This window comes from Geotrypetes seraphini, chromosome 15, assembly GCF_902459505.1.
Source record: "Geotrypetes seraphini chromosome 15, aGeoSer1.1, whole genome shotgun sequence".
Classification (NCBI taxonomy): Eukaryota; Metazoa; Chordata; class Amphibia; order Gymnophiona; family Dermophiidae; genus Geotrypetes; species Geotrypetes seraphini.
In genome coordinates, this window is record NC_047098.1 from 17,838,781 (window position 1) to 17,851,494 (window position 12,714).

A 12,714-nucleotide genomic window follows, 5' to 3' on the forward strand; every position below is an offset into this window, starting at 1 on the left:
CTCCCTTTTCCAAGCTGAAGATCCCTAACCTAAAACCGTGTTTTGCTAGTTTTGTGTCACTTCAAATGGCAAAGGATACAAAACAACACAGCAAATATCGTGGGTGTCTTTTATCATCATTTTAAAACACTTGCACAATTTTCACTTAGGGAGCTTCGAAACATATTCATTTATTCGGCCACATTTATAACTGTCTTTCATAGCCCAAGAATATACATGCCCTGCAGTGTAGGTTAGAATAAGGCTACTCCATGAACAACTGGACAATTTCTCTTCTTGCTTCTATCAATATTTATTTTTATTTTTTTTGTGACCCAAATGGTTTACATTTCAATGCTTGAAAGAAGGTAATCTTGAAATATCCCCTGAGATTCAGCTGTCTAAAAACATTCACTTTCTTGGCAAGGCTCAGTGAAGCGCATCGCAGTGCAAGCTGCTCCTGACACACATTTAAAAAGGAAAAAAAAAAAAAAAAAAGACTGGTGGAAGAAAAACAGGGTTGAAACTGTGAATGGAATTTCAGATCAAATACTTCTGTCTGAGCTGCAAAGCCAGCAGTCTGAAACTACACTCGAGGAGGCTAGCAAGATTTGAAATGAAATGTTTGGCAACACAAGGCAGCAGAGTGGCCACAGCTGACTCACTATGCTTTCCAGGCGGTGACACAAGAGGAAAGCGGAAAAGAAAGTGATTAGGACACAAAAGCCAGGGTTCTAGATGCAGAATTTGTTGTCCCTATATAGAGGTGTGTTCTCGTTTGAAAATGACGTTAAAAGACACCCATGTTTTTCATTATGTTGTTTTGTGTCCTTTGCCAAAATGAACAAAATGTGCTTTTTGTCATTTGTTATTTTTTCCATGCTTCAAGTAACTTGGTTTGCAAGTGTTTTGCAAGAAAAGCAAAACATTTTATTAAATTTTAACTCGATACGCAAGCAACGTCTTGCAATACAAGTACATACAGTATACACACATCACAACCGAGTTGATGGTTCTTCTCTCTATGACGCTGCAAGAGATTAGCGACTGTTCTAAATGAGCAAAGTCTTGAATATTGCTGCGAAAATCCAAACTGCCTCGGCATTATCCAGGTAACGCCAAGGCTATCCAGGGATGAAGTCTGGGCAGAGCTGGGAGTTATCCAGTTAAGCAGCAATATTCAGTCCACTAAGTGGCCAATTATCAGGAGTTTATTTAATTTTTATTTATTGAAAACACTTGTGGCCTGCAAAATCTCAATAGCTTTAGGTCAGGGATAGGGCACTCCGGTCCTCGAGAGCCATAGTCCAGTCGGGTTTTCAGGATTTCCCCAATGAACATGCATTGAAAGCAGTGCCTGCAAATAGATCTCATGCACATTCATTGGGGAAATCCTGAAAACCCGACTGGAATACGGCTCTCGAGGACCGGACTTCCCTACCCTTGCTTTAGGTAGATTACACCAATAACATACAGAATTTCTGAAAACAAAAACATTTCATACAATTAGGACAGCAAAAAGGCTGCCCAGCTTTATCTGGGTACTAGTCTGAATATTGCCCATGCACAAATCAATGGGTGGCCATTGAACATCTGGATATTCAGTGGCCAATATCTAGCTATGACTTGGCATTGGATATCCAGGTTTACAAACTAGAGAATGACACAGAGACAAATTTTTCCCCTTCCCCGCGGGAACTCATTTTCCCGTCCCATCCCCGCGAGTTCTTTTCCTGTCCCTGCCCCATTCCTGCAAGCTCTGTCCTCATCTGTACAGGCCTCAAACACTTTAAAATCATAAGTAGCCACATTCTAGAGCTCAGATTGTGATGTCATAATGCCTCATTCCACCAATGCCTAAGCTCCGTCCTCATCCGCACAAGCCTCAAACACTTTAAAATCATAAGTAGCCACATTCTAGAGCTCAGATTGTGATGTCATAATGCCTCATTCCACCAATGCCTAAGCTCCGTCCTCATCCGCACAAGCCTCAAACACTTTAAAATCATAAGTAGCCACATTCTAGAGCTCAGATTGTGATGTCATAATGCCTCATTCCACCAATGCCTAAGCTCCGTCCTCATCCGCACAAGCCTCAAACACTTTAAAATCATAAGTAGCCACATTCTAGAGCTCAGATTGTGATGTCATAATGCCTCATTCCACCAATGCCTAAGCTCCGTCCTCATCCGCACAAGCCTCAGACACTTTAACATCCTAAGTAGCCACATTCTAGAGCTCAGATTGTGATGTCATAATGCCTCATTCCACCAATGCCTAAGCTCCGTCCTCATCCGCACAAGCCTCAGACACTTTAACATCCTAAGTAGCCACATTCTAGAGCTCAGATTGTGATGTCATAATGCCTCATTCCACCAATGCCTAAGCTCCGTCCTCATCCGCACAAGCCTCAAACACTTTAAAATCATAAGTAGCAACATTCTAGAGCTCAGATTGTGATGTCATAATGCCTCATTCCACCAATGCCTAAGCACCGTCCTCATCTGCACAAGCCTCAGACACTTTAAAATCATAAGTGTTCGAGGCTTGTGCGGTTAAGGCGGAGGTTACAGGAATGGGGCAGCGACAAAACTCACAGGGACGGGACGGGGACAAATTTGTCCCCATGCCATTCTCTAATACAACCCCTATGTCAGGCCACATTTTAACCAAAAAAAAAAACAAAACCAGTGATCACCGCAGGCTGATTATTATTTTTTTTTTACATTTTTTTTCACATAATCATTTATATACCACATAACCTGATTTAGTTCATTGCGGTTCACAGCTTTAAGAATCCGAGACAATCACAGGAATTACACAAAGTGACAGATTATCACGTCCTAATTAAAGAAATTTATCAAATAAATAGGCTTTCAAGAGTTTCCCAAAATGTTCATACAATGCAGCATTACCTATTAACCGACTGAATTCCTTGTCTCCGATTGCTGCCTGAAACGACAATAACCTGTCAAAAAAATTTTTGTATCGACATTCCTTAACAAAAGGGAACGTGAAATAAGATAGAAGGCGTTGGGACCGTTTTGATGTAGCCAATTCAAAGTGATCCTTCAGGTCATTTGCGGTAAGACCGTACAGCGCTTTGCAACATAGTGATCCAAACTTGAATACAACCCTGGCTTCTTCGGGAAGCCAGTGCACTGTCCGATAAAAAGGAGTAACATGATCTGATTTTTTTTTTCAGGTTAAAAATTAGCCTGACAGCTGTATTCTTGAATCAATTACAGTTTACTCTTGAGGCTACATAATAAATGATGTTACCCCCCATAAGAATTTATCAGATTATAATAATACTAATCTTTAAGCCCGTTACATTAACGGGTGCTAGAATACTGTTCACCCTCTATGTTGCCCTCTCTTCTCTTTCCATCCAGTGTGCGCCCCCTCTCTCTCTGTGCCATATGGCCTCTCTCCATCTCCTCTTTCCTTTTCCCTTGGTCTGGCATACCTTCCTCCTTCCCTCCATGCCCTGCCATCTGTTCTTCCCTCCAAGCCAATCTCCCCTGTGCTCACTTTCCTCCTTCAACTACTTCATCGGGGAACAGCAGCATTCACAATTCATTGCTGTTGCTGGCTTCAGGTCTTCCTCTCTGGCGGGTCCCGTGTTCATGAAAACAGGAAGTAGGCAGGACCCGCCAGAGAGGAAGGCCTGAAGCCGCAACAGCAGCGAATTGTAAACGCTGCTGCTGCCTGAAGCACCCGAGACAGACGGTTCTCTCCCCTCCCAGCCCAACCCCCGCTGACTTTGAGACCCTCCCGGCGAGATGACTTTAATAGCAAACCTCCCTCCAGCGTTGGCAGCCGCAGCACGCTAAACAGGCTGGTTCGCGGCTTTCTTCTGCCGTTGAGTCTATCTGTCGCGTCATTGATGACATTAGATCACGCAGGTCTGAGTGCGCATGCGCGGCTAGCATTTTATTATATAGGATGCATCTTAACGCAACACTTAAGGAGTCTGACAGATCTCCGTGCCTTCTTACCTTCCACACAGCGGCAGCCTGCCTGAAGCACCCAGGCATACATGTCTACTCTAGACTGCGACATCAGCTGATCACCCATCAAGTACGTGTTATGGGAAGACGCAATGTAGTAGTTACACAGTGGAAGAGACATATCCTGGTTGACTTGGTAGTGGTCTGGGTTAAAAATGTCTCCCGCCGGACTTCGTGTGTAGTTCGTAAACCCTATGGGGGAAGCAATTGTATTCTGGGTTAACATTTACCTGAAGGTCTACCTTCTTCTAGTAACACTTGAAATTAAATCAAACATTATATAACATAGTAGATGACGGCAGATAACGACCCGAATGGTCCATCCAGTCTGCCCAACCTGATTCAATTTAAATTTTTTAATGTTTTCTTCTTAGCTATTTCTGGGCAAGAATCCAAAGCTCTACCCGGTACTGTGCTTGGGTTCCTACTGCCAAAATCTCCGTTAAAACCTACTCCAATATGAAAGGCTACCATTATATTTATCTAGAGTGGGTTTCACATGTAAAATTGTTCCACAAATTATAGCCTCATATGACATTGGAACATTTGAATCTAGTACTAAATTTATTTGTCCCCAAATTGACTTCCAATATATATATTTATGATCCTAACAGGTATAGCCATTCAATTGATTACAAGTAATTGGAAAAACCATGATAGAATTAATTATACATTTTGGTGGGTGAATGTGTGTACTACATACAGATACGAACAAATTAACGCAGAATGTAGGGGTTTTAGTGAGGTATTTAATAAAATTTGAAGCCCATTGACTAAATTTGTAAAAACATAATAATGTATTTTCATCATATCTCTTCTTTTCTTTGGTTTATTTATCTTTACACATCCAGGGGGGTGGGGGTTGGAGGGAGGGGAATAAATATTGATAGTGATATTTGGGTAACTTTATTCTTTATTTGTATTGTATATTAGGATATATTATGATATTATTATATGCCGGAAAATGAAATTATTGAATGATATTTATGTTACCTGTATAGATAATAGTGTAATATGTGAAATATATTTTGTTCTTTCATTTGTATGACACTGTTTTTGATTAAAAATCAATAAAGAATTAAAAAATGAAAGGTTATCATTTGCCACCCGGTTGCTGAACTTTACAAACCGAGGTATTAGATGACAGAACATTTCAACTCTTAGGAAAAGCCCAAGAGGAACCTACACTCCAGTGTAGCTTAATTCTAGAAGGAAAGAAAAACAATTGGGAGTGCAGAACTAGAAAAATCACTGAATAGTAAGATAAATGTCATTAAAAATGTTGATATATTCTTCGGCGAGTGACACCTACTATTTCCCTGTGCGGCACTTACAGAAAAGAGGCCACATTGCAAGGTTGAAGCACTGAGGCACTATCAGATGCTCTGTTGCATGATACCGAGGGCACTTTTCTTCTGTCAGTTCCCAGCTCCCAGCTTCCATTAGAATGGAGCTCAAGTAATTAACTTCACGCTTTCTAACACTGATCAGCTGTTTGCACTTCCCTTTAAGATTTCTCCCTAGTTAGTGACTGGGGAAGTCTTTGCTAGTAGAAGCATTAGGTTCGCCAGCTATGCAATGCATCTATCATATTCTTACTGTCAAGCAAAATATTCTCCAGCAGCAGGGTCCAACACACTTTTTGTTTTCCCAACTTATTTTTCATAGGTTTGAAGTGTAATAGAGTAGTGTTTTTCAACCTTTTTACACCTATGGACCAGCAGAAATAAAAAAAATTATTCTGTGGACTGGCATTGGTCCGTGGACCGGCTGTTGAAGAACACTGGGCTAAGTCATGGGCCAGACCCCGCCCATCTCTACCCAATGTCCACCCCAGACCCCGCCCCCATAATACTACTAATTGCACCTTCCACGCCCCTTGCCTCATCTGGAAGCCTTCCCACTGACGTTGCAACGTCAGAGAGAAGGCTTCCAGTTCAGGCGCAGGACGCCCGTAGGAGCCGCTGCCCGTGGCTTTGTGCGCTGAATCAGTTAGGAAGAGGGAGCTGGCTCAAAGATAACGCCGCATCGATCGCACCGTGGACCGGCGGTTGAAGAACACTGTTTTGGGCCTGATGCACGTGCTGGCCCTATGGACCGGCAGGAAATTTCTGTAGACCGGCACTGGTCCATGGACCGGTGGTTGAAGAACACTGTAATAGAGGATAGCAGATAAGGACCAAGTTGCCATCCCATTCAGCATCATTGTTGCCGTCTACATTGCTCAAGCTTTGGCCACACCTCAGCTTGACATAGTTGACGACCTGCAGAACGGTAACCTAATGGTCAGTCAAGTGGGCTGAGATCCAAGGGAACTGGATTTGATTCTGTCTGTGGCTCCTTGTTATCCTGGGCAAATTACTTCACCCTTTCTTGCCTCATGATAAGTCCACTAGGGACAGAGAAAATAGCTGAATGAAATAATATGTAAAACAGCTTTGACTGTACCACAGAAAGACAATATATCATACTCATAACCCTTTACTCTTCTTAACAGTGTTGGTTTAGACATCTTCCCTCCGTGCTCCCCTACTATTCCGAGTAGGTTAGGGTTACCAGATTTACCTGGACATGTTCTCTTTTTTAGAGGATTGTCCGGGTGTCCAGATGGATTTAGAAAATCTAACACTTTTTCTGGGTTTGGGTGGCCCCGGCTCGGAGCCGCATCTGGAGGGCCTCCGGTATGCACGGATGTGATGTGATGTCACACACATGTGTGCATGTGATGTCATCATTAGAGAATGACAAATTCTCCCCCGTCTCCACGGGGAACTCATTTTCCCATCCCATCCCGGAGAGTTCTTTCCTGTCCCTGCCCCCATTCCCGCAAGCTCCGTCCTCATCTGCACAAGCCTCAGACACTTTACAAATCGTAAGTGTTTGAGGATTGCGGGGCTAAGGCTGAGCTTCAGGACAGGGTCAGGGACAAAACTTGCAGAGACAGGACGGGAAAATTGAGTTCCTGGGGGACGGGGACAAATCTGTCCCTGGGTCATTCTCTAGTCATCATGTCACATACTCACACGCACAGAGTCCTTCCAGATGTGGCCCTGAGATCCAGGAAGAAGAGGAGAGGAGGCTTGTGGGGGTAGGGCTGCATGCCCTCTTTTTTCCCCCCATAAAAAATATGGCAATCCTAGAGTAGATGAGCAGACAAAGTCTTCTATTTAGGCCAAGTATCCAGGCCTCCTCTCCCACCGTGGAGTTTACAGAACCTCTCAGCGTTATTCATAGCTCTGCCTTCTTATATCAGTCCCAAGTATCGTTCCATTCCATCATGACCAACAACTGCTTCTACCAGCTCAGCTGTCAGGCTCAGTTATTCAACCCTTCTCAGTAAAGAAGGAATTTCCTCTTCCTCTCTCTCTCCAGCCTACGGAGCAGACCCCTATCAGACTTTTAAACTGGTCCTAAATTTCACTTTTCAAATTACCAGCTGTAGGAAGAATATTTTTATATGTTTTACAAAACCTCTACTGCTTAACTGTACTCGAAATTGCATCTCTGCACAAAAATCAGGCAACATCCTTTTAAATGATCATTGCGAGGACTGCCCTAAAAATGATTCTTTTTACTACTTTGAAAGGATTTTTTTTCCCCCTTAATACATTAAAAAAAAATTACGGCAATCAGCTAAATTATTGATTTCATCTGAAAAGAATAATGGATTATTTTTTTTTTGTAGCTTCAAAGTGGCTTTAGAACCACTGGCATTATATGGTTATGGAAAATACGTCACGAGCAGTCAAATGTAAAGTCCCATAGTAAGGGAATTTAAAAGGGAAGTCAAAAGTTTGATTTACTTATCGCCTGATTAAGTGATAAATTCAAATGTCAGATACATTTGAAGCTTTTCCGAATGTTTTTCAATTTATATTGCAAGTAAAAAAAAATGTCAAAAACCACTTATCTGAAATATGTGCACAGATGTCACATCGCCTAGAAACCCTTTAGAAGAACTCTGGGCTTGCCGCGTTTCGCCGTAGCTGTTATCACAAAGCCCGTAGTGCACGCTGCCCAAAAAAACGCAGTTGGAAGTTTGGTTGGGGTGAGACGGACCACTTTATTTTTGAGCTTTTTTGGGCAGCTTGCACTACGGGCTTTGTGAAAGGATGACACTATTTTAACATTACGCGACTTGCAATGATATGCAATATTAAGAACTTGATGAACTCAGGGGGGAACAAATAGATTTCAGTGTTAATTAAAATCAGTTCTCTTAAACTTTGGACAAAGTTAATATCTACACATAAAAATGATCAAGCACAGCCATCATCTTTGGTGACTTTGGTGACTTTGAAAGATGGCTTGGAAACCCTGCAATGCCCCCACTTTAAAACAGTCTAGACTGCAGCACATAACGACGGGAATGACATGATGCTAAATTATAGACAGATTCTATGCAACCACGCTTGCATTTTGATTTCACGTCCACTGGAATCATACCCGCAGGCAAGAGTCATTTCTTATTATAATTTTCTGGTATCTTCTAACTCCTCATCATGACTTTGGAGTAATAACATTCAAGGTAGAATTGCAGATTAAGAATGAGGCCATACATTATTTCTTTAATGAGTCATTAAAAAAGCCAAACTGTAATGAGCTTGTACGATTCTCTGAGGAGAAAATGCAAATTATATTACAATAATTAATGGTGGTTACCCATTGTAATGCTACCGATGCAACAGGTTTCACCCAGGACTGCAAAACTTTCAAGCAATTCAGATCAGACTACAAAAATATTAGTAAATTGTATCAGTGCTAAAAAAAAAAAATGACAGCAGATAAAGAATTAGAATGTGGCGAAGTGGTTAAAGCTACAGCCTCAGCACCCTTAGGTTGTGGGTTCAAACCCACACTGCTCTTTGTGGCCCTGGGCAAATCACTTAATCCCCCCATTGCTCCAGGTACATTAGATAGATTGTGAACCTGCTGGGACAGACAAAGAAAAAATGCCGTTCTGAGTTCCCCTGGGAGAACAGCATAGAAAATTGAATAAACAGTGTGAAAAGTTTCAGCCTCTGATAACCAGACCAGAGCTGGTATTGTGACATCATAATGCCTTATTCCACCAATGCCTAAGAGCCAGCCTCATCAGTGATGTCACAATGGCTTGATTGTCCTTTACCTGGCTCATTTTGATTTCTAGAGTGGCGCAGTGGTTAAAACTAAAGCCTGCCGAAGCCTAAGGCCTTGGCAGTAGGAGCAACCTTCTTTCTCCAACTTCCCTGCAAGTGTTTGATAACCTATGCAAGTGATAAATATACGTTTATGGATCCCTTTCAGTTAGAAGAATTTCTTAAAGATAAATCTGTATTGAAAGTGTTAGAATAAGTTTTTCTTTATGGTTGAGGGTAATTAGTGACAAATGGAAAAGAAATGGCCAATGTGTCTAACCATGATGGGACTTTGATTGATTGATTTGTTTTTATAAATATAGTTTCTCTTTCACTGTTCACCGAGCATCTCCAATAATGTGGACTGGATCATTGAAAAAGAGATATTTTATTTTATTATCTTCTTGGTCTTTGTTTTCCTGTGTGGTTTGATATTCTTGTATCTTGTTATATTTTGTATGTAACAAAGATTAAATAAAGAATTTAAAAAAGAAAAAAAAAAAGCTAAAGCCTCAGCACCCTGAGGTTGTGGGTTCAAACCCACCCTGCTCCTTGTGACCCTGGGCAAGTCACTTAATCCCCTCATTGTCCCAGATACATTAGATAGATTGTGAGCCCACAAGGACAAACAGGGGAAAAATGCTTGAGTACCTGAATAAATTCATGTAAACCATTCTGAGCTCCCCTAGGAGAACGGTAGAGAAAAATGAAAGAATGAATGACCAAACCACACCACACCAAATGCTCAGCTTTGCTGGACCCTCCTTCCTCCTCAGGTGTCCACAGTGCTTTTGCTATGCTCTCTTGAACTCAGATATCATTCCTATCTCTATCACCTCTCCTGGGAAACTCTTCTGTGTGTTTATTCCTTAAATTGCTCCCCAATCTATTCTCTTTCACCTTCATCTTATGACCCCCCCTCATTTGAGGACCTCTTTTCTTCAGCTCCACTTGATAAAGTCACTTCGGGCACAGATTCTGAAAACAGTGCCGTAAGTTAGCCGCCAGCAGGCACCTAGATCGCGCCTACAGACGTCAAACCTAATTGCTTTAATTGGCGCTGTAATGGAATGTGCCTTTTAAAACCAATTAAAAATTCATTAATAAAAGTTTCAAGTTTATTAAAAATTTGTTTGATCGCTTTACATAAAAATTTTAAGCATTTTATAATAAAATAGGGGGAAACTGTAGGTGCCGGAATCGCACCTACAACATGGCATCTAGCGGTAGAGAAATGTAAAGTATTGTATGTGGGAAGCAGAAACCCGAGGTACAGCAATACGATGGGAGGGATGTTATTGAGTAAGAGTACCCAAGAAAGGGACTTGGGGGTAATAGTGGACAAGACAATGAAGCCGACGGCACAGTGCGCAGCGGCCACTAAGAGAGCGAATAGAATGCTAGGTATAATCAACGAGAACGAAAGAAGTTATCCTGCCGTTGTATCGGGCGATGGTGCGTCCGCATCTGGAGTAGGGCGTCCAATATTGGTGGCCGTACCTTAAGAAGAATATGGCAATACTCGAGAGGGTTCAGAGGAGAGCGACGCGTCTGATAAAAGGTATGGAAAACCTTTCATATACTGAGAGACTGGAGAAACTGGGGCTCTTTTCCCTGGAGAAGAGGAGGATTAGAGGGGTTATGATAGAGACTTACAAGATCATGAAGGGCACAGAGAAAGTGGAGAGGGACAGATTTTTCAAACTTTCGAAAACTACAAGAACGAGAGGGCATTCGGAAAAGTTGAAAGGGGACAAATTCAAAGCCAATGCTAGGAAGTTTTTCTTCACCCAACGGGTGGTGGACACCTGGAATGCGCTTCCAGAGAGTGTGATAGGACAGAATACAGTATTAGGGTTCAAGAAGGGAATGGACAACTTTCTGGAGGAAAAGGGGATAGATGGGTATAGATAGAGGACTACTACACAGGTCCTGGACCTGTTGGGCCGCCGTGCGAGCAGACTGCTGGGCACAATGGACCTCTGGTCTGACCCAGCAGAGGCACTTCTTATGTTCTATGGTCGAAGTAGGCATGGTTGGTACATAAATGAAAGCGTGTGTGACAATAGCGCATGGACAAAGGAGCTCAGACAAATACTTGCAGGACGTCAGCATGCCGGATTACAAGTTAAATTTACAGTGCTCCAAGGGGGGGGGAACCCCCCACTTTACTTAGAAGTGTTGGCGCTGCCGTCAGGGGGTTTAGGGGGGAACCCCTCCCCATTACAGAGGAAAGTGTAATTTTTCCCTGTTTTAGGGGAAAATTACAATTCCTCTCTAAGTGTGTGTGTGTGGCGGGGGGATTTCCCCATCCACCAACGGCAGCACCAAAACTTCTAAGTAAAGTGGCCACACACCCCAGAGCGCTTTAAATTTAACTTTTAATCTGGCGCACTGACGTCCTGCGCGCATTTGTCTGAGCTCCTTTGCCCGCACGCAATTGACCCATGCGCTTTAGTACCGTCACCGGTATGGTTAGGGGCAGAGTGACCTATGTGCAATTCTCCGCAAAACTTAGGCACCGGAAATGTAGGCCTTTAAAACCCTGGCTTGCATTACCGGCGCCTACGTCTTTTTTCTTAGATGCCGGTAGCCGCGGTTCTGTCACTAGCGCCTAAGCACGAATGAAACGAGTCCGGCCCCGTTTTTGTAGGTGCCGTTTGCAGAATCTGTGCCTTAGGAGCCGCACGTGGACCGAGCAAGTGCAGCGCGCACTCGTGTCGGCAGATGGAAGCACGCTGCCTACTTCCCTGCTATTCAAAAGTCCAAAGTGTTCCAGGAGAAAATATCTTCAGATTGCAAGGTTTGGGGAAGCCTGTTGGCAACACCAGTGATGTGGGCTGCTGCTGGGTGGACCCAAACTTAAAATAGGTGGATGGCTACATAGTAAGGGGGGGTGCGGGGAAGCTAATCAGCCCCAGGTGCGGTCTTCCTAAGGGTGTGGCACCCCTCTGTCCTTCCCACTCCTCTCCTTGCTGTACACCCCCCTCTCTTCCTACAGTTTCTGTGGTGCACTGTGCTGATATATTAAAGTTTAAGCAGCTGCTGCCCTCTTCCTCACCTCCATCCCATGTTTCCTCTGCCCGTCTGTTTTTGGAAAACAAAGATGCATGCAACATATGGCATCAATCCAAAATTTCTTCCCTCTCCTCTCCCCTCTCTAGCAAAAAGTGATTAAAGAGAGATTTAATTAGCCATAAGGCCTAAATTGGTTTGATAACAATGTCACCCAGTGTTTCTATTTTCATCCTTGCACAGACGGGGAAGACAAAGATCATGCATCAACATCATATGTAAAACACCGAAAATACATTCCGAGCAAAAATAATAAATGGTAACCCAAGGAATAACACAATTTAATTTGAAGGACATTTAAGAGTACTGGTTGCCTCTAATTTTAATGCCCTGCTAAATGACAGACGCTAGATGGTCTCTGATTTACGATGCACAAAGCACCACCAAGCTGTTAATGGATGCAGACCATTCTGCAAGCTACCTGCCTTCCTCAATGGTATCTGCCATTATCCCAATTAACTATACGACCTTGTAAGGCAACACACGCTTGAGCACTGCTCTAAGTAGGAAACACTGATGATGCTTAAGGC

General features: G+C 42.9%; 1 protein-coding gene across 7 annotated transcripts in view; it reads right to left on the reverse strand.

The window, feature by feature from the left end:
* PLCH2 (phospholipase C eta 2) overlaps positions 1 to 12,714 on the reverse strand; it is a 599,022-nt gene that overhangs the window by 126,331 nt on the left and 459,977 nt on the right. For all 7 annotated transcript variants that reach the window (XM_033921959.1, XM_033921954.1, XM_033921956.1 and 4 more), the window contains one exon: positions 3,981 to 4,184. In XM_033921959.1, coding sequence (XP_033777850.1) covers positions 3,981 to 4,184 — 204 coding nt within the window. The remainder of the gene's footprint in view (positions 1 to 3,980; positions 4,185 to 12,714) is intronic.